The 21,244-nt window shown below is 41.7% G+C and overlaps 1 protein-coding gene across 3 annotated transcripts in view; it reads left to right on the top strand.

The window, feature by feature from the left end:
- MYRIP (myosin VIIA and Rab interacting protein) overlaps window positions 1-12,322 on the top strand; it is a 221,979-nt gene extending 209,657 nt beyond the window's left edge. For 2 of the 3 annotated variants that reach the window (XM_027897060.1, XM_027897059.1), the window contains 6 exons: window positions 1,568-1,762; window positions 5,846-6,007; window positions 7,665-7,769; window positions 7,865-7,925; window positions 8,732-8,850; window positions 9,504-12,322. In XM_027897060.1, the coding sequence (XP_027752861.1) occupies window positions 1,568-1,762; window positions 5,846-6,007; window positions 7,665-7,769; window positions 7,865-7,925; window positions 8,732-8,850; window positions 9,504-9,536 (675 nt within the window). In that variant the 3' untranslated portion in view covers window positions 9,537-12,322. The remainder of the gene's footprint in view (window positions 1-1,567; window positions 1,763-5,845; window positions 6,008-7,664; window positions 7,770-7,864; window positions 7,926-8,731; window positions 8,851-9,503) is intronic. The other variant, XM_027897062.1, reaches the window with a different exon arrangement.
- The last annotated feature ends 8,922 nt before the right edge of the window (window positions 12,323-21,244 follow it).

The raw sequence follows: 21,244 nt of genomic DNA, 5'->3' as shown, positions 1-21,244 counted from the left end.
AACCTAATTGGCACTTGTGAAAATAAATGGAAAAAACAGTAGGCTATTTATGGGGTTCAAGTATTTGTTCTCAATAAGAGAGTCCTAGGCCTGCTTGTTCAGGGCTGTGTTGGCTGTCCTAACAAGCTAAAGGTCTGAGTGCTGTAGCATACTGTATTTGCTTTGTTCTTCTCCTCTTTAATCTCCTGTTTCTAATTATTTCTTGCAATTCAGAAAAGTTACAGTGCTAAAGATGCCTTAATGTATTGATACACAACAATTGAGTACCTGCTGCTGAAAAAGTAGTTTTTCAGTGAGAGTCTTACCTAACATAAAAATGGACAGCTGATCAAAGGAAAGAGATAATAAAAGAGGTTTTCCAGTTTAGCCCACCAGTGTTAGAGGGAATCAAAAGAACATTACTTCTCCTATACCCTGCCTATAGACATTCTTAATCAGTTATACTTTCCTGTACTATATAATTTACTACATAGAATCCAACAACTGTCTGCTTCCTCAGTATGGATCTGCAGATATTTTGTTTGTGAGAAAATTTACAGATGGTCGGGCCCCTAATTCACATGCATAAGTGATTGCAGGTTTGAGAAATTAATTAAATTTTGGTCTAAACTTCCCACACTTTCTTTTAGGCAAAGCAGCACTAAAGGTATTGCACATATATTCAGTGACGGTATTTGTATTGGCTTTTACAAGCTTTGGCTCAATCTCCAAGCTGTATTGTTTGGATGTTGAGCTTGGTGCTTCAAGATACATCATGTGAAATTTTATTGCCATTGGAAGTTGGCCTGAAGCTTAAGGCTGTCTGAGAATTATCAGAATCAGGACAGTTAATTACAAATTACAAGTAAGAAACAATGATAAAAACGTTTTCAATTTTTTAAAAAAATGGATAAAGCTGCATGCTTTTCCTTGGTATTTAATATAATTTATTTCACAAATATTTTTTAAAAAGGTAAATTGAAATTTTTTAAAAATAAAGATACAAGTGTTTACACACTGATAGCTCAAACTATGGTTGTTTGGGGTGATCATTTAACTCGTAGCAAGCATTTTAGCAAAATGCTGTCCTCATAGGGCTGCTGAAGATTGCTGTCCCATGTTTGCATCTGCAACGCGGTGGCTCCTGTGGATACTGAGACAGATGATTCCATATGACAGACATCTGTTTGCCAGTATCCAAAAAGGAAAACTGTGTTTTAAAACCTCTTTAAAACACTATTGCAAAACCAGCTTTATCTAGCTCGTTTGGATTTTAAAGCTGGATATTTGTTTACTCCTCTGGGATGAGATTTGGACCATCCGTCCTGTAGAGGTGCGTTGTAGAAGAACTGCATGTGTATGTTATTTTGCATGCTGTAGCAGTGTGCATATGTGAAATAGAGAGGGAGGAAAAGAGACGTAGTTTCCAATTCCGTTACATGGTTCTTGTGTCTGTTCAAAGCAGTTAGCCATTGATATGGTTTTAGCGTGGCTAAAGCTGTGGCTGTTAGCAAGATGTTTTATATCTTACCCCCCTGTGCTAATTTAATGCTATTGTTTTCTCTGTCTGCTCTTGTAAACGAAACAGAAGTACTCTGCTGTCTCTCTCTGCAACATATCTACAGAAGTCCTGAAAGTCATCAATGCCACTGAAGAACTAATAGCAGAATCCACCGATCCCTGTGATTTCCCAGATGACATTCAGGACAGAGGAAGAGGGACCCTCCCACTGGGTACAGACCCTGTCAGACTTGATGAGCAGCTCACCACACTGGAAGAAAACGTAAGAACATGAGTCAGTATGTCAGAGAGTCACATGTGTGAGTGACTGTACCTGTGTGTGCACCAACTTGAAAGGGAAAGCACACAAGCAGCATCAGTGGATGTTCAAAATTAATCTGGGGTTATTAAACAAGTACACAAACAGAACCAAAAATCCAATTTCAACAGGTTCTTAACTGTGTTGGTGGGTTTATGCATACCTTAAAATACTGTGAGGAGAGGAAGCTGGATGCTTTGGTGTTTACAATTAAATGTAGAATCTCTGTCTCAAAAGTTAACTCCGAACCTGTGTGACTGTGCAGTTGTGTCATGCCTGGCTGAAAACACATCTCCCAGTCTCAGCACAGCCTCATTATTCCAAGGGTGGGTGGGGAAAGCATGTCCCCAGCCACACAGAGAAGTGGAGAAGCTCTTTCTCGCTCCACATGTCCCCAGCACACTATGCTGAGCACCCAGGGAGCTGAAGCTGCCTGCTGCACTGCTAGAAAGAGTAGGCTGGAGGATCTGAATTAAACAAACATTTGTTTGGCCACATCCAAATCATCTATCCTTTTCCATGAGTCCCTGCCATCTGCAGGAGACAGCACAGTGCTGAATCTTAGGGGGAAGTCACTACTCATTGGAAATTTTTATGCATCCAGTTAATGGAGTTGGTGCACTTGTAACTTTCGATTTTCTCTTCCCACATATAAGTGATTACATTTGAGTGATTTTTCCCTTCATTAGGGGCTCTTAAAGATCTTGTAGAAATCTGGGCTGTCCCATTATAACATCCTGATCAATTCAAGAAAACAAATCCTGTGTTTCTTTAGCTGCAGAAAATTTTCAGACAGGATCTCTTTTTGGGGGATAAAATCAGTTTCCTCCACAGAAACACACTTCCACATCATCCCCAGGTTAACAACAGAGTGGGGGATAATCTATGGCAGGAAAAGCCAGTCCTGGCACTGGAGCTGTCCACTCCAGAGCCGTCACAGCTTCCCACAACTGCCCAATCCTCTCACCACACACCTTTTCAGAGCTCAAATTTCCCAGCCCTGCTCCAGTTTGGAGGTTCCCAAACTAGGGTCCTACCCCTCCTAACTTCATCTGTTCCAAAACCTTTTCCATCTCAGACCTTTCCCCCTGCCCACACTAACAGGATGACCTCTTTCTCACCCCCTAGATTTCAGCAACTTATAGCTGACTTTAGTTAATTTTTTTCAGAATAATGGAAGTAGACGAGTAGACGGAGATTCTTCTCTCCCGTGAAATACTAAAGTGTCCTAGCTCCAAACACCACAGAATTCATCTGGTAGGAGAGTGAATATGGAATGAAAATGGAAGTCATGGCTGGACCACACCTTTAGAAAAACTAAGAAATTCTGCAGGACAGAGAGCAATTTGGGAAAATCTGCTCCCACATTTTTTTTCTGTAGAGAACTGTGTTGTAAACTATCTTATGGTGCTTTCCTTTTTTTCCCCAATTGCACTCTGATTCCCATTCGTGTGGAGCTTTGGCATCTCTGGTGCTGTGGCCCCTAGTCGTTCATTTGGGCCAAGCATTTCTCATGGAGCAGAAAGCAGGCACTGAGGCTGAGCATTCCTTGCTTTGGTGTTGCCCTCACTGCAAAATATCTCTCAGCTACCTGCAGAATTCGTAAAGTATCCAGTTTAGCATTGCTGTACCCCCACAGTACATCTTTCTGTCACACACAGGACATGAAGTAGGTGGCAAAAACTTCTCAGCTTCAAGATTTCACCACCACATTCTTTGGTAGAGTTAAAGAGCCTTTAGAAGTCCAGGAATCCATAACTTTTCCCATCGCATGCAGCACATCCTCTTTGCAGTAAATTCTGGAAGAGGATCTGGGTGTTTATAGACACTATTCACTTTTGCTGTCTCTATTTTGGGGACTGTGCATGCATCAGTGTGGAGAATGTAGGGCCACCTGTACCCACACAAGGCCGGGATTTAGTGGAAGCTGTACATAAATGGTGATAAAATAAATCTCCACCATCTGAATGTGATTGTATAAATAAGAGCATCATTTAGGGGAGTCCTGCAAGGACACCATTGCTGCTGGGAAGTGCACCAATTGTTGAGGTAAAGAGAATATTTTTAGAAAAATCTTTTCTTTAGATCTAGATGGAAAGGGTTCGTTAAAATTTATTGAATGTAGTGGCTGATTGAGTTACAGAAACATTGATGACCTTCCTTTTCCACATTTTTCTATCAGTCCTGTTTTCTTTGGATTTTTTTCCCCCCTCTTAAAAACTACATCTTACTGTGCAGAGATTTTTGGTACAGCATTTAAATGCAGCTTTTCTTTGATTTTCTAAAGATACTTCTGTTCAAAATCTTTCTTCTTCTTCTTTCTCTGAGCTTTTAGATGTGACAGAGAAATTTTAAAAAAATTTGCCTTTTAATCTGAAGTATGTGTGGTATGTCTTACCACAAAGATATATCATTTAAATGAATGGAAAGAATAATTAGAACCCACAAAACCAGGATCATTTTTATTTAAATCAGCATGTTAACTTTATGGACCACCTGTGTCTCCAAGTACTTCAGCAAAAATGTTAAATGAGATCACTTATTTGTTCTAGATATCTTTTCCAAAGATTTCATGCCTGCACTTAGCTTGTGTTCTTACAAGATGCAATTTGTACAGATATAGTGAATTTGTTTCTTAGGAAAGTCACATGCATGAAAAAAACCCTATCTACATTTATGCCTTGAAACAACTGATGCAAGGAAAAAAAATACTTTTGCAAGCAATTAAGAACCAATAATGAAATAGAAAAATAATAAAAAGTAAATGATTAAATTTTAATCTGGTCATTCTTCAGCCCTTTTGATCCATAAAATCACAGCATGGCCAGAAATCATTTGAATACCTGCTATGTCAAAGGACTGCATGATCTAGGAACTGTGGGCAGATACAATAATTGGAGTGAAAGACATGTATGAAATGAAGGTTTTGGCTCAAAGATCTGCTGTAGATTCTGTTGGCTTGACCCCAGAACGATAAAGTCTGTCACAGAACATGTTTAATTCATGCTAGTTTTGTAGCAACACAGTCTTTACTGCTGTTACAGTTAGTGATGCTGCTAATGTGGAAAATCGGAATATATATTTCATTTCCACTGTGCTGTTACCAGCCTCGTGGAAATAATCTCTTGGCTAACATAGTAAATAGGCAGAAAGTACAGTATTTTCACATGGTTCTGCACAGTCTTAAGCACAGATGCCAAAAGTTAATGCTTGAAAATTACCCTTTTCTAAAAACCAAAGACCTCCATCCAGCCATGTACCTTAGATTTCTTTGTGAAATAAAAGAAACAATAAAATGCAGTGTATCATGAATTATTGCTCTGAGGAGCTAAATGGAAAATGAAACCTTTAGCTGTAATTATCATAGGTATCGTAGGTGGACCAAAATATTAAAACTTGTTTGTTTTCAGAGAAGAACTCTAAATTAGAAAGTCACTAATTCTGTCTTATGTGGCCCAGATAAGTCTATTGATCCTCCAGAGATTCACTAAAAGGCCCAGGAGGTGGGAAGGTTTTGGCTGCTGTATATTTGGGTGAGAGAAGTATGGGAAGGAAAACCGTTATACATGTAAGCACAATTAGACTATAGGAAGTTAGTAATTGTGTGCTGCTGAACAGTTATTCATGCACCTTTGATTGTTAGAAGGCATTAGGCGTGTTTTAATAGACACAGCTTTATGTGAGGCGTGATCTGTTGATTTTCCCTTATAGACTTAGGGGATTTGTTGTGCAACTGAATATCAATATTGAAAAAGCAAACTTTTCAGCTTTTTTCCTTGCTGATCAATCTGGAACAAATACGTTTTGGAATACCATTGTAGCACCTATGAAATTTGTAATGCAGCCACCTCATTCCTCCCTTCTCTTTGTGGGTGTGTGTGCTTCAGATTATTCCCCCGTGCCTTTCTCCTGCCGGGCAAGTCTCCCTGCAATGGGTGGGTTAGCAAGCAGGGAAACTGAAAGGTATCATGGAAAATGCAGTTTGCTCAAACCTCCATGCCCACAAAACAGAAGTCATTGACATCTCTCCCTGCTTTGGCCCTGCAGGTGTACCTGACAGCCAGCACGGTGTATGGGCTGGAGGGGCAGCTCACCAACCTGGAAGACGCCGCACGCAAGATCAGCAGTGTTACTGAAGAATCTGAGCTGGCCGATCTGGAGGATCAGGTGGCCACAGCAGCTGCCCAGGTTCATCATGCAGAGCTTCAGGTGAGGACAGCAGCTCCTCCCTATCTGCAGTTTTCCCACTGCCTTGCCTAGCACTCACCTCACCACACGCACTTACTTGGAATATTCTTTTGTACTGCAGTGGTCTGATGATTTAAGGATGCTGACTGCATCACATGAGCTGAGCAAAGCGTAACTGAGATATGTAACTCAGCCCAGATGGATGTACTCTGTTTGTTTATTTATTCCCTCGGCTTGTTTTTGGACATGGGGGTGCAACAGCCTGTTGTTGGCAATGCTAACACTGAACAACTCCTTGCTGCCAGGCAGCTCACACGGCCCTCGCGCTGTGTCGTGTTTGGCTGTGGTCAGACTGCAAACGCAGTCTTAGGCAGTCTATCTAATCAGCAAGTCGTAAAGCACTTCCCAAAAGAAGCCAGTGTTGGTGGCTTTCTACCGACAAAGGCCGATGGCAGAGGCTGAGCCAAGCACAGGGCCTGGCACTTGCAAGCCTGCCTTGGGATTTAGGTGCTAAGCAGCACACATCCCAGCCCAAAGGCACTAGGTTTTGTGGCATGCAATCTAGCATCACTCTAGCAGGCTTCAGAAGTTCTAAGGCTCAGAAGAACACATCGTGATCGGGTGCTAAAAGCTGAACAAGGTAACACTGCCAGACCTCAGGGTGCTGACACTGCTTTCAGTGTCACTGCCAGTGATTTCACTGACCAGTTTGTATCCAGCAGCACACCCTGAACTGCCTGTGACAGGGTCTAATAGGAAGTAGCCGGTGATTTTACTCAGCAGAAGCTTGCTCAATTCAGGACTGAGCAATAATCTGAGAGTCTGACATCTCCCTGATGCCAGAAGTGCATTGTCACACGAGTTGGCAAACTGGCAGTGATGTTTTGTTGGCTTTGGTCATTGTTTTCTAAATCTGTTAATGGAGGTGACAGGTGAGGAGGAGAGAGGCCTAAGCTATACAAGGAGGCCAATGAAAGGTCTTCTGCAGAGTGAACAGCTTCATGTGTTGTGGTGAATCAGGAGTCAGATTATATGTCTGACTTCTTTGATACTTCTTTCCCTTTTGTCAGCACTTGTTTCCACTACTCTCAATATCAGACTACTTTCCCCCAAACAATTAGTTTTCCGTTCAGTGTTTTTATATAGTGTGTGCCTGCATGATTGTGTTTAATATACATATACATTTAAATTATAAGTATTTAAGATCAAATGTTTAGATTTTGTGACAGAGGATGTACTTTGCATGAAATAATTTTGAGTTAGGAAATGTGTCCCATGAAGTCATTCTTTGAATGTAGCCTTTGAAAAACACAGTTTGAATGAAATTGTGACTATGCAGCCAAAGGTAACTGGGAGATGGCAGATGCAGGTTTTCTCTCCTCCTTTCTTTTTTTCCTCAAAAGGAGTAAAATGCCTCTTCTTTGGATTCACAAGGTAGGTTGGATTGTTCTTTTACTCCATCTTTACTAACAAATTAAGCCCCTTTTAATATCAGGACTAAAGAATTCAGGGAAGTGTCAGAATTGCTGAAGAAGTTAGCCATCTGTTTAAATTTTTTTATTAAAGAGGATTTGACTGGGGGAGGGTTATATATTTTAGTAGTGGCATCCACAGTAATTTTAAAACTTCTTCTCCCCCCTCCCCATCTGTCTGTCTCTCTCTTTTATTTTCTTTGAAGATTTCAGATATTGAGAGCAGAATATCAGCTCTCACTGTTGCAGGCTTGAACGTGGCTCCCTGTGTTCGCCTGACAAGGAAACGGGATCAAAAGCAAACAAACCAGGTGCCAGAACATTATGTAGTATTCAAAAATACATTGGGGAAATCTTGCCTCTTTTTCTATAATGGAGTTGAGTAATGCATATGTGTTATTTACAGATGCATACCATAGACACATCAAGACAGCAGAGGAGAAAACTTCCAGCTCCACCAATAAAAGGTGCGCTTCGATTATTATGTACATTAGAGAGAGAGAGAGACTCTCTTTATAAGAAGTTCAATATATTGTATGGTTCAGCAAAGTAGAGAAAGGATTGCATTACAAAATAAAAGCCTAAATACGTCCATCCGCCTCATTTTCCATTGTACATGCATTATACAATATACCCATTTGTCATATTAAAAAACATCACCACTTTCTCTTCAGTGAGAGTTGTGACAGTGGCAAACAAACAGGAACAGAGGCAGAAGGCTGGAAAAAGAAAATGAGGAATGCTGAATACTTGCAAGAGGCATACTGCCCCTCCAGCATGCCTGGGAGTAGTTTGTGACACCTAAGTGGTCGAAGTGTTTACTTACCGAAAGGCAGGTGCCACCCTCCACAATCCACCACTTTCTTAAAGCCTGTGTTTGCTGATTTCAGTCTAGAGGATGTGGCTCAGCAATGTTCCTGGTATGTTAGGCAATGGCTGTGAATTTGCTTCATAAAATAAAGTGCTTTTTTTCCTTTTATGTTTTCTCCTTTTGGTTTTTTTTTTTTTTTTTTAGCCCCATAGTGCATTATCTCAGTTCTAGGGCCTGATTCACCTTGCATTACTCTTCTGTAATTCCACAGATTGACATAGTCTCAAACTTTAATAAATTTGGAGTACCACAGCCTGCTGTTTTTAATTTAAATAAAATCCATCTTTCCTCATTCGTCTTAGGGGAAGTTTTATCTCTCTGGAAGCTGTGACTCTTCGTGAGTACTTTTACATCTGCTTCAATCTCTTATGTGAAAAATCTCCCTTTTTGCATCTTTCTCAGGTGAAACAATAGATAGTTCTCCAGTTGCCACTGTCAGAACCTTTAACAGAAACTTCATGCTTCAAGGATCTCTAACACAAAGAACTAAAGAGAGGAAGAGCACTGCCAAGGACTTAATGGTAAATGTTTTTAAAACTCTGTTATAAGCAGTAAATAGAGAGATAGCAGTATGTGTGTAGGCAGCTATATTCCAGCATCTTCACAAAACATCTCTTGATAGTTTGAGGGGAAAAAAAATAGAGAGTGCCGAGGCAGCTCTAAACAAATCTGACCAGTGTCCTGGAAGATGTCCAACTATACACATAACATAGCAGCTCCTGAATGTCAGCCTGTGAAAATGAACCTGGCTGCCAGCTCTCCAGGAATGTTCTACCCTTACTTTTAAACAGATTAATTAATAAATTAGTGGTCCCCTGCAATTCAGACTTCTGAAACAGCACCTCATAGAACCGGCTGCATGCTGTAACTTGGCAGGTAAGAGTCACCTTGATTCTCACTAGTTGCTGAGAAATGTTCCAGTGTTGCCTAAGTGGAATTTAAGCGGTAGTTAGGCCATGTATTTCTCTGCAGGATTTGAACAAATAGGCTCCACTGGACAGGTGTCAATCATTTCTTGTACCACAGCCGTATAGGGATAAAGGGAAAACACTGATTGTCCTGAAGCAATCTGACACTGGATATGTGGGAAGGGGAAGGACCTCACTCTATGGAGCTTCAGCAGGCTTGCTTTGTGTTTCACTCATGGTTTCTTTTCTGTCTTTCTCTGTTCTAGGAACCTGCTATAGGATCTGCTGTGATGTACTAAATTTACACTTCCCTACTGCCAATAACACACTGCCTAAGGCTGTACACTAGAGTGCCTTTATTTAACAGCCATTGTGTATGTCCAGCTGAAAATGGACCCTCAAGAACCCAGAGCCTCAATTATAGGGCTTCATTTGGATACCTCACTGAGAAAGCTGTCCAAGTCTTCAGCATTGTGATCTGCTACAGGAAACTCTGCCTTAAAGTTCTCATGGGACTCTAGACAGGATGCTGAGTTTCAAAAGCAAGGCTCCACATTTTAAGATGCACTTTTTCTCCCTATTGATTGTACTGAAGTATGTTGTCTTTAAACTGCAGTATGTTTTTGTACACTCAATCAGTCATAATTATAGGCCAAATTATCTGCCAAAGCAGACCTGTGATCCAGATTTGCTGGTCTCTTACTATTCACGTAGGCATCTGTCTTGTTGAGCAATAAGAACAATTCTGTGCAGTGTGTGCTGCTTTTCAGCTGCATGGTGGGTGTGGAGAATCAGTGTACCTAGCTCTGCTCCCGGGGAGTCAGTGGAAGTTCTGAGAGGGTTTGTAGGAGGAGATGTGATGTGCAAAGTCTTCTCTGTTCACTGAGGGTACATTTGGCAGATTAAATGCTCTAGAGCTAGGTAGATTGCTCTTGGTGGCATGGCGAGCATGGATGTCATGTTGAACCATGAGTTGGTGGCCACACATGTGGACCAGGTTTCTGTTGAGTTATGATCCTGGTGTCTGGAAACATCTGAAGCCTGTTGTGAAACCAACACCTCTGTATGTCTTGTTCTTCTTGGTAGCATTGTCCACTTGACAGTGGCCAACCACACTGTAGTTCAGAATAAATTCTGTCCAAACCTTTAAGATTGGAAAAAGAAAGTAAAAGTGTTGTGGATGAGATCTCTGCTGACTGACTGGTGGTTGTAGAGTGACTGCAGCCTTTAAGAGGTTCCTTTCTAATGTTCCCTGGTGTTTCTGAGAAGGGGGCAAATTTCTGAGCAAATAGCCCAGAAATCTCTTCCTTTACTAGTCTGTAGCCAACACAGAGTAGCTGGATCCTGTTGCTGGTGCCACATGTACCCCACTACCACTGGACCACTCTGAATTTGATTGTGAATTGTAATATTTCTTCTTTCATTTCTTGAGACCTTTAAAAGGTGAGTCAAACTGGAAGACCCTTGAGCAGAAGCCCTGGAGGGGAATATGCTGCTTACAGGGTGTTCATCTCACCCACCTGGGGAAGGGCGTCGCTAATTTGTGGTATTTTATGCTCTGAAGAATACAAAGGAGGTAGTTAGAGGAGGTGATAAGCTAGTGAATCCCTTGCCTTCCACATAGGTGGCAGAGCAGGTTGGCATGAAATATGCTGTGAAAAAGGGCACAGGCTGGCAAGTTCCCCCTCAGCACTGAGGAGTGGCAAGCTCTCCTGAGAGCCTTGGGTACCAGGGAGGGCAGAGAGTTCCTTCTTTCCTTGGGCTCCCAGTGAACACCCACAAGCAGAGTGCCACATTACCTGCCATACAGCAGGAAAGCAGTCCCCTCAGACACCAGGCCATGAAATGTCTGTGGTTAGGCAATTATGGGCAAAACTGGGCAAATTTCCTGACTAGGCTGCATTTAGAGGGGCAAGTGGGGAAGACAAGGAATGGCTGGACAGGTTGGTTGGAAAAATGGTGCCAGATGCAAATCTGCTACCCATACTTGACATCTAGCTTGTCATACTCTGATGTCCAGCTGCATGTAAGGAACCCTTGGAATAAATACATCCATCTTCCCATCTAGAATGCATAAGTGTCATTCCATCCCTTCAAGGAATTTCCATCTGCCCAAGATCTGACCCAATGTGTTCATTCTGGGTGAAATTAGGCCTTCTTTTACTCTCACACAAAACTGGTTCTCTAAAATTGGTTTGCACAGATGTCAGGGGCAGAATTTGGCCCACTCTGTTTAATATATAAATATATACATAAAACAAATAGATTTTATTTATATATGCAATCCAGTAAAGGAGATTAAACAGAGTAGGATGCCTAGTACTTTTTTTGTTATTCAGTCTCCTCCTCCATTGACTGTTCTTGTGTACGTATACAATACATTCCCAGGTTCTGGTTTATGCAGGTATGCGTGTTATGAAATGTCATTAACGGTGGTTGGTCTGCATATTCGTCTAATAAATAATAACTAATATTGTGTATGTAATATCAATACAGAAATGACTAATTTTAATAGAATAATTCTTTGGCTTTTGTTCTGTTAGTGTGATTTAAACAAGCCAATGAAGTTTGGAATAGGTCATTTTCCTTAAGAGGCATGAAAAGCAACTATTATCGTGTTACAATGTTAAAATATTCAGTCTTCTTTGACAGAAAAATGTGTACTGTGTAGGCATTGCAAAAAAAAAAAAAAAATTTAAAAAAATCCCACCTGCTCTAAGGCATTTGAATTTTTACAAATGTTTATTGTGCCAAATACGTGCAAAGATATAATTTCCTGTTTTAAAAAAATCATAAAAACATATGTTATAGCACACAAAGAATTATTTTATCATCAAGTGATTTCAATCTTTAGTGTTAATATTTATAATATGATTAATTTTTATAAATGAAAATATTTTAATGGGTAAAATCAAGACTATATGATCTATTTGATTAAGTCTGAGTGAATATTAAGCTTGCCTTGTTGTTGTTATCTGCATACTCACCAAGAATTATATGTCAAGAGAAATTATAAAAGAGTAAAAGCGATTTATGAAAAGAATGCCTTTTCAAGGACTTGATTCATAAAGAAAACCAAAAAGTTCTTCTCTGTTGTTTCAATTGATGTGCACTTTGGCCAGGAGGAGTGCAGAACATACAGCCACGCACGCACCTGGGAGAGGGGCAGCTCCACAGAGGTACCACGGTTTGCCGAGGGGAAGGGGACACACTCAGTTCAGGCTCCCTTCCTTAGGGCTGGAGTGAGAGGAATTGTGTCAGGAGCATTTGATGGTTAGTCTTCTCTAAAATATCAAGTCTGTTAGGTGAACTACCATCTCAAACAGTTTCTCAGGTGGAATTTCTTTAAGTCTCTTTGGGATTGCTACAAAATCTGAGCAAGAACCCTGCCAATCATCCTAATCTCATATTTCCAAAGACCTATGTAATCAATGCTTATCAAAATAATTATCAGCGTATCTTGCCTATCATGAAAGAATTCATTAAAACTAGCATGTTTTAAGTAACACATTGGGTCAGCAGATACTACAAATGGTAATAACTACCTTATTATAATAAAAATCTATCCCTTGCTGACAGACCATTTGCAAAGAGAAAAAAGGGTTAAGATATCTGCAATGGGTAATTCAATCACTGTTCAATTTTAGTAGTAATTCTAGCAAAGCACAACTAGAAGTGGAAGTTCATTCTACTTTGTCTTTTGCAGAATGATTCATGGCCTGTATTTAACTATCGGTCATTACCTAAATTGTAAACTATATCTTTTGGATATAAGCCATAGATTAAACATCATTATTCCTGCTAGTAGTTATTAACCGACATTAAACATATGGTAAATAACACTTCTTATGAAATTAATATAACAAGGGTTATATTAACGTGAGTAAACACGAGTGTTGAGCCACAGCCCCGGGCTTATTGATGTGGATTAACGTAGTAGATGGTACATGGCTTGTGATCCTCAAAGAATGACTTTAGCTTGCTCTGATAAGGTACTTGGAAACAACTACATTGTTTTAAAGGTAATCAGGTAGTTCAAGCCTTTACCCCCTTCGGATAATGGTGCATGATTATATGCATTAGGCACAAAACTACTCCAAGGAGTTCAATTAGCCAATTTTTTTTTTTTCCTTGTAGGGGAAAATACTTATCTTTGATAGGAGCTCCTCTTTGTTCATTAATACATCTCTCCAGCAGTACAGGAAGAATCATGAAGGGCCAGTGGGTAGTTCAGGGCAACATTCTTATGAGTGGATGTTAACAATCTCTATAAAAGCTGCACACAGAGAACAAGCATTTCATTCCATTAATGCATGAAGGTACATTAAAATCAGTGAGAGCCTTTTATCTGTCTTCCAACCATTGCTTTTTATTTTTACATATCAACAGCCATTGACTTGGAAATGTGACAGGAGGGTTTCATGATACATTTAACACTGCGAAGTTTAAATCCCAGCCCGAAAGCTGTGTTGGTTTTGGATAACCCTAACATTACAGTGAACAGCATCAGAAGGTTGGTGGGGATGCACAAGGAAGAAACATTTTTGTAAGCTGTGGCGGCGCTCGGTGCTTATGTCCATGCATTGTCTTTTACCTGCACCCTGACCGTGTTTCTTTTTGAGTGAACTTGCACAAGGAGCAAAAAGAAGAGCAGCGTGGGATTGCTGGTAAAAGCAGAACTGCAGGTCTGAGGTGCAGGACAGAGCACAATTCAAAGAACAGAGGCTGGGTCACCACCTTGGGGAACAGAGGTCACCAGTCCTTGTCCAACGTTTTTTGCTCCCACAGAGCATTCCAGATGAAATCCAGGTGTCTGCTCCCAGGCCTGAGGCTGCCACGGCTGCTTCTCAGCTGCCTCTTTCCAAACCTGCCGATGGGACGAACCCCACGGCCCACATACCAAAAAGGATCAATCTCAGGACCTGGAATTCAAAGCAGTCAGTGAAGCATCTACCACTGCACTTAGAGGCAGGGTTTCCTGAACATCTTGAGGATGTAGCCCACAAGAAAAAACAAGGCTGAAGCCAGACACACAACTTTCTGGTGCCTTTGAGAATTGCTTTCTATGTATAGACTGCGAAAGAAGAGGATTCAGACGCAAAATGAATTTTCATCCATCTGGTCTGCAACCTGTATTTTTAACATATGCCAAATTATCCATCAGATTTTTGTGCAATGTGTACCAGGTACACTATTTCTACAAGCTAACAAATCCACTGCATTGCAGAAGGGGTTCCTATGTGAGGGGTAAACATTAAAAGTTAATTATTGTTCACTTAGCAAATTGTTTTATGAGTGACTTCTTTTTCCTTTTAAAGCATCTGACACTTGACTTATTTTTGTAGTCTAGTGCAGTTCTGGAACAGGTGTGGAGAGGGGTATAGTTCTATTAAAAGACTAAGATATAGCAAGAGGGAAATTCTACAACGTGCTGGAGATGATCCCACCCCAAGGAAATGGCAAATCATTCCGAAGCCAGAGAACTGTCAGGAACAGTAACAGACTACAATTTAAGCACATTATATATCGTCCCAGTGATATGAAAGTCTTAGGCAAGGCAGGAGGATTTTCCCCAGTGCATTTTGATGCTTTAACAGAGAAAATAAAAAATTCACTTTGCCTTTAGATTTCTCCATAAGTATATCTTTTAAGTCTTTCAGCCTCCTACCCAACAAAACCCAAGTAACTTTTTTTTTTTCACCCATGTACCTAAAATCTGAGCTTCCCAACGACTCTAGCCCTCTTTAATGGGGAAAGATGTGTTCCTGAGAGCCCATGCACCTTGTTCCACACACACCCTTTCTCCCACTCCACATACAACTATCAGTCTTTGCTCTTTAGGGAAAGACGAGAATTCTTGATACAATTTTCTCAAAAATCTTACGGACTGTGTGTAAGCTTTTACTTCAGACACATGGTATTGTCCCTCACCTGGCCAGCCTCATTTTCTCACAGCGTCTCTAAATGGAGACACTTCAGCTACTTGTACTGGGACTTTCAGACAACTTGTGCTCCCAGACAGAAATGAAGATGTCTGTAAATTGAACTTAAGCTTCTGGCCCTTGGTTTCTCGTTATATAGAAGTGGTTGTGAACTACGTCAGGTCTACAGAATACAGCTGAAAAGTTGGTGCTTAAATATATGATGTATACCACCTTACATTTTCTTATCTTTTGCACATTAGTGTCTTCTCTGATATTTATCAACACTAATGCTACTTGCCTTGGCTAATTAAAGGCTGTGAGAAAGACACAAAGTTCTGAATGTGCACTGATAAGTGTTAAATGGAAGCACTGGGCACCAACCTACATGGATTTGCTGCTGAACTTCGCCTGACAGCCCAACCCTGATCCCTCAGTGCAGCAGAGACTGCGTAGCCACCATTACATCAGGTGAGATTCATACTTACTTCTGTTGTCTATCTGATGTTTAAATGGCCTGCTCTGTCCTGAAGCAAAGCTGAGTGACACCAAGAGCACCAGCACATAGACAGTGACCAGCTTTAAGCGGTTTGGTGACCGCTGGGCACGTGGTGTCCAGGAGATCGGATGCCACATGACAGAGCAGTGGTGGGAAGGCTGTAAGGAGAAAAGCGAACATGGGGAACACACGTGAGTTAAAGTTCTGAAGGTGAAGTAACACGTCAGCTGTAACAGAGGGCTCCTATCCAACACAGCCGTTCCTTGGCTCTAAGTCCTGTGGAACACTGATGCTGGGGATGTCCTGGGCATTTCTCTTTGAAGGTCAAGGCTATGCAGTGAGCCATCTACTGAGGCAAAAGAAGTTTTTCTCTCCAGCAGTGAAAGCCCCTGACATGGTTTCACAGGACAGTCAAGTCCTGGCCCTGAGCTCACTGCTTACTTCTGTGCGTCTAAAACACACCAAAGTGTGTTTCAGCCACTACCTCCAGCATCCTTTCCTCACTTGTAAAATGTGTCTAACATTGCATTTTACACAGTCTTCTTACAACTAAATGCATGTCAGTATGAAAGAGAATGATCCTCCTGTATCATCACACCCAGAGTGCAAAAGTACAATTTGCAGTTATGGTTTCCACTGATAGATGTCTCAATCCTGTAAATGCACCCAGTTGGAACTGAATGAGAAATGCCTCCCGTCTCCTCACGGGACAGGCTGGGCAGAACAAAAAGTGCTAAGCTGGGAAAACTGCATCCAGAAGGTGAAGGAACTCAGACTTGGGTTACCGCTGTCTCTGGCATTTTGTATAAGCTTCCTTGTAGCAGTTCTCCCACCTTACATGCCAGGACAGTCTGTCTTGTAACATGCTAGATCTGCTAATATATTTGACAGCCTGGAGCCGCTCCAACAGAAGTCAGCAGGACCCCTGTTTGCTTAAGCATCAGTTACAGAAGATACATAAGCACAAAGCTATAAAAAAATCCTCTCAACTGTGACTACTCAGAGGCTTCTCCTTATGTACAAGTGGGAGCAATCTCCTATTGCTGCCAAAATCATAGCCTGCTTTCAGTACAGGCAGAGCAGGAAGGAAAATCTTTAATGTGAGATGCTCCTAAGCACACCAAACAGGCAGCACAGCAAAGGCACATGGAAAACCTGGTTGAGCCTTTAATTAAAATGCAGTCAGACCTGCAGCTTTCTTTTGAAGGCAAAGCTGAACAAAACAAGACCTCATACAGTCACTCTGTGTACCATCCATTTTCAACCATTAAATAATCATCAAAAAATTTAAAAACCGACTATTTGCAACAAAACTTGACACAAAACTTTCAGGAATAATTTTACTCCTGGATCTCAGCAAAATTCGGCACTGCTGCTATTTGGTCAACCTGCCAGTTCTACTTGGTGCCTAAGCAGAGTAAGTCTTTAAATTTTGGCTGAGCAACACCTGTGACAGTAGTCTGGCAACTTCCATTGACATGAGAGGGGAAAGTTAAAGCCACAAATAAAGTTACAGTGAAGTCGCGGTGTCACAGCTTGCCATGGGTCTGCCTCACATGAGGAGCGGGAGACGAGCCCGGCTTTGCCTCTGGGCACACAGGGACTCTCAGCATATAAAACCCAAGCTCTGCTGCAGATCCATCAGGTACAAACCTACCATGGTCGTCCTTGGAAGACAAAGGTGCTATTAGCTCTTTAAACCCCAAACAAGGTGCTATTAACTCTTTAATCCCCAAACCAGCATCTTAGTGGAGATCAGCGGCTGTGTACACCTCCTGCAATGCAAACGTGAATGTTCAAAAGCAATCCTGGAAGTACCCAGGAGAGGTCAGACCCTGGGTGAACCCAGGCCTGGGACCATGGCCCATTTCAGGGCTGAGTGGCACGAGAGGCGCAGGGTTGCACTGGAGGTTCCTGCCTGTGGTCTCCATGCAGGGACACACCACTGCCTGAGGGCTCAGCCACACTGCCTCAGCACAGTCTCCTTTGCTACAAAACTGGACAAAAGTCACTCAGCACAGAGCACAGCTGTGTATGTTAGGGTAGGTAAGCTAAAGCCCAAAAAGAGGAAATCCAGCAAGAGCCTGGACAAGCACTGAAGCAGACAGAGGGAAGCACTCACCTGTTTGCACCAAAGCTGCTTCTCAGGTAGTCACTGCTCCAAGTAGAAGCAGGGCGGCTGATGGGGGCTTGTAGCTTTTATACTGGAGGGAAGTGGGCTTGAAGCAGGGAGGGGGAGTCAAGAGGTGGGCCAGGAGGACGTCAGCAGTACTAGTGAGCAGGATTTAAATTTACAGAAGGAGGAGTAGAGAAACAGTGGCTCTATTAGAAAGCCGTTGATCAGGGAAGGGGGCAGGGAGCAGGAGTTGAGGGCAGCGCCCTCAGGGTATGAGCGTATGCAAGGGGGGCTTGGCAGGACACGTGGCTGAGGCCCCAGGCCCACCAGGAGGAGAGCAGAGGGGAAGGGGCTGTTGCTGTGTCCCTATGGGTGAGGGGACACAGGCAGCCGAGAGCAGCACTAGCTGCTAAGCTTTCTACAAAGGAGAGCCAAGCCCTCTGTTTTGATCAGCTGAGATGCTCTGTCTGAAGAGCACGTCTAAAGTGGGGAAACACTCATGGCTGGGGAGAAGGAATCAGGAGAAAGAGGAGAGAGAATGGGAAGCTCTCAGGGCCAGCAAGCTGGAACAGTGCAGTACATGTACTCCTTCCCCAGCTCTTGTTCCTCTTGCTGTTGTCCCATCCTTGGCTTTTGCTTGGGATCTTATTTGATGGCAGCTCTTGTTTCATTAAGCCCCTAACTCACAGCTGGGGTCAACTCACCCACGTATAAGTTTTAGGTCATACTGCAGCACAGCACCCAAGTAGCTGATGAAATCAGTTGTGATTCAGTGCTTAAGCAGGCACTTACCAGTTTAGTGGCAGAGAAAATATCACCTACATGAGACTATCTCGAGCAATATTGTATTTCTACAATAGGCATCTCTTTTGAGTGGTTATTTTTAACTCTGTCTCTTGACTAACGTGTCATCATAGCCTTGCTGGTTAAGACCTCACTGCATCAAAAGTTAAGACCATGTTTACCACAAAGGTTTGTAGAGGAGCAGCAGCTGAACTGGCAGGTGTTCCACTCCTTGGGCACCATCCTGCAGAGAGGCTGAGATGTGAAGCGTTACTGGGCTGCCTGGGAACCATAGGCTCTCTCTTCACAGACACAGGATTGTGCTCCACTCCTGGTGGGACTGACTACCTGAAGAAACAATTTTTAAGGCTATGCTTAGAAAGGGGGCTCTGAGGCCTGACTCTGTCTATAAACTGACACTGGATAGGAAATGCTGAAAGCCCATTAGGATTAAGAGGAAGTTCAGTAGCAAATCTGTCATTCAGTTTTGCTATAAAGATTCTTCCAGCTGGGAAAACTTCAAAGTACAAATAATGCTATTTCACTGCAGCCACCTCCCGAAAGAAATAAGATCATTTTATTTCCTAGGGGCAATTTGTTGGGTACTCGTACGAGGAAGCATTATTGATATTTTGCCTGGCCCTGCCCTTACTCAGCATCCAGGCAGCAAGTAAATGACCCCACCACCACCGCTTGGAAGAGTATAGTCACCAATTGTGGGGATTAAAATAAATTTCTCATTTCTGGGTAACAGTTTGTTTTGTGGGTATATGTATGAACCAAAATGGTAAAGAAGCCTGAGAAATACTTTCTCTTCTCCAATTTCTACCTAGCAACAGCTAAAAGAAGTGTCTTTCTCATCCAAGTTTTCAAGAGTTTACTCAGACTACTCAGGATTACAACTAAAAAACATGAAGAGCACTTCAAGTCCATGATGGCACAAAAAGTCTTTTTACAGCTAATATAATCAATAATAGATATACATGCTTTCCTCAGAAACCTCCTTTTAGTGCGTTCCCTTTGAACCTTGCTAATGCTCCCTACCTAAAAATCAATCTGTATCCAAGAACCAGGCAGTGGCTGTGCGTCTGCTGTGCTAATTTTGTGTGCATGCATGGAAGAGGGTATCTGCTTAATAAGTAACACTCTTCATGGTGTCTCACAATAGATCTTTTTCCTTACTGCTTTTCACATTTATTTTAACCAGAAGATGTGGGTATCCTTTCTCAATGTCTAGTGTGCAATTGCTGAAGTAAGAGGTTTTTTTCTCCAGGATATGCAGAATCTTGTCTTGCTTTGTTGTTTCGCTAGTGACCCTAACATCTTAAAACAGAAGTAAAAGTAGTTTTCATCCCATTTATTCTTTCTAGTCTTGCTGGCCCTGCAGTGTGAGCCTTTCAACAGCACAATCATTTTCACTAGTTGTCACCTATATGGAAGTTACTATGTAAAACGAAATTATTCAATGTTCTCATGTGAACATGTTTTGCTTCTTGGTAAATGCTGCCTGAAAAATAATATGTCATACAAAAAACAAACAAGAAAAAAAAAAAAAGCCATTATTAGGAGAACCAGCATTTAAAATGCTCTAATACGTCGCCTGCCTTCATTCTGGCCCAAGGTCAATCTACTGCAGCATCTTGATTTTGACAGTGGACAGCAAAGAACATCTATGGAAAAGTCTAAAAACAGGGAAACATATTTTGACATTCCCCACTAGACTCTTCTCGCAGACCCTTGAGCCAAATGTTTCTTTGTGGTAGGTAGCCCTTGATGGACTACCTCCCTGTCATCATTGCTTCTTGAACTCATGTAAATTCTCGGCATCCTCGTGTGCCAAGGACTTCACAGCTCTTCCTCTCCTACCATAAGGATCACAGCTCTGTACCTGTTCACGTGACACACCTGACACACCACTTGCCAGTTTCAAGAACTTCCATTTTCACTTTCATTCAAGTATTTTCATTTTCACTTTCAGTCATTCTGACTTTATAAAAGGCTACTAGAAAATGTTCTTAGCAACAAAGACTAATAAATTGTGTGGCTGTCTGTTTAAATGAGCCTCATCAGGCATTTTTCTTACCAAAGTACTATTTTAGTCCATCCTCATTGACTGGATATCACCATTTCATTCCACCAGACCACAAGTGAACTACCACAGTGCTATGTACAGTACTCAGAAGCTTCACAGAAATCATCCTGGATTCTTCTTTGAATCGGAGGAGGGGATAAGACTGACACGGGCTGCCTGGAGCTGGAAATTCTTAACTGACATTAACTAGGAAGAATCTCATGATTGATAAGAGGCCCAGTTGCTCTGAGTTTGAAGGATTCATGACAAGTTGTATTCAAACCTATTCAGACACCCATGTCAGTTCAAGCTGACATATGGAACTTCTAATTACATTTAGCTTTACACTGAAACTGTTCTCTACTAACATTCAGCTTCAGAGAAAAGCCAGGACTAGCTTTATTTTGGAACTACTTTTTTTTCCTTTGAGAAAGAGGACCATCTAGTGGTTAATGCCAAAATTATCTTGTTTTCAACCACTACTGAGCAAGGAATGAACCCCCCCAAGTTTCAAACAAAAGCATATGTGTCTTGAAATCTGGCCATGTACTGAAGCTCAGCCAAACTACATAAAATCCCAATTCTCATGAGTTAGGCTGGATATCCAGGTGTTTATC

Source organism: Empidonax traillii, unplaced genomic scaffold, assembly GCF_003031625.1.
Source record: "Empidonax traillii isolate 1590-97213 ecotype Southwest subspecies unplaced genomic scaffold, ASM303162v1 scaffold527:size1067160, whole genome shotgun sequence".
NCBI lineage: Eukaryota > Metazoa > Chordata > Aves > Passeriformes > Tyrannidae > Empidonax > Empidonax traillii.
This window is presented reverse-complemented; position numbering and strand designations above follow the sequence as displayed.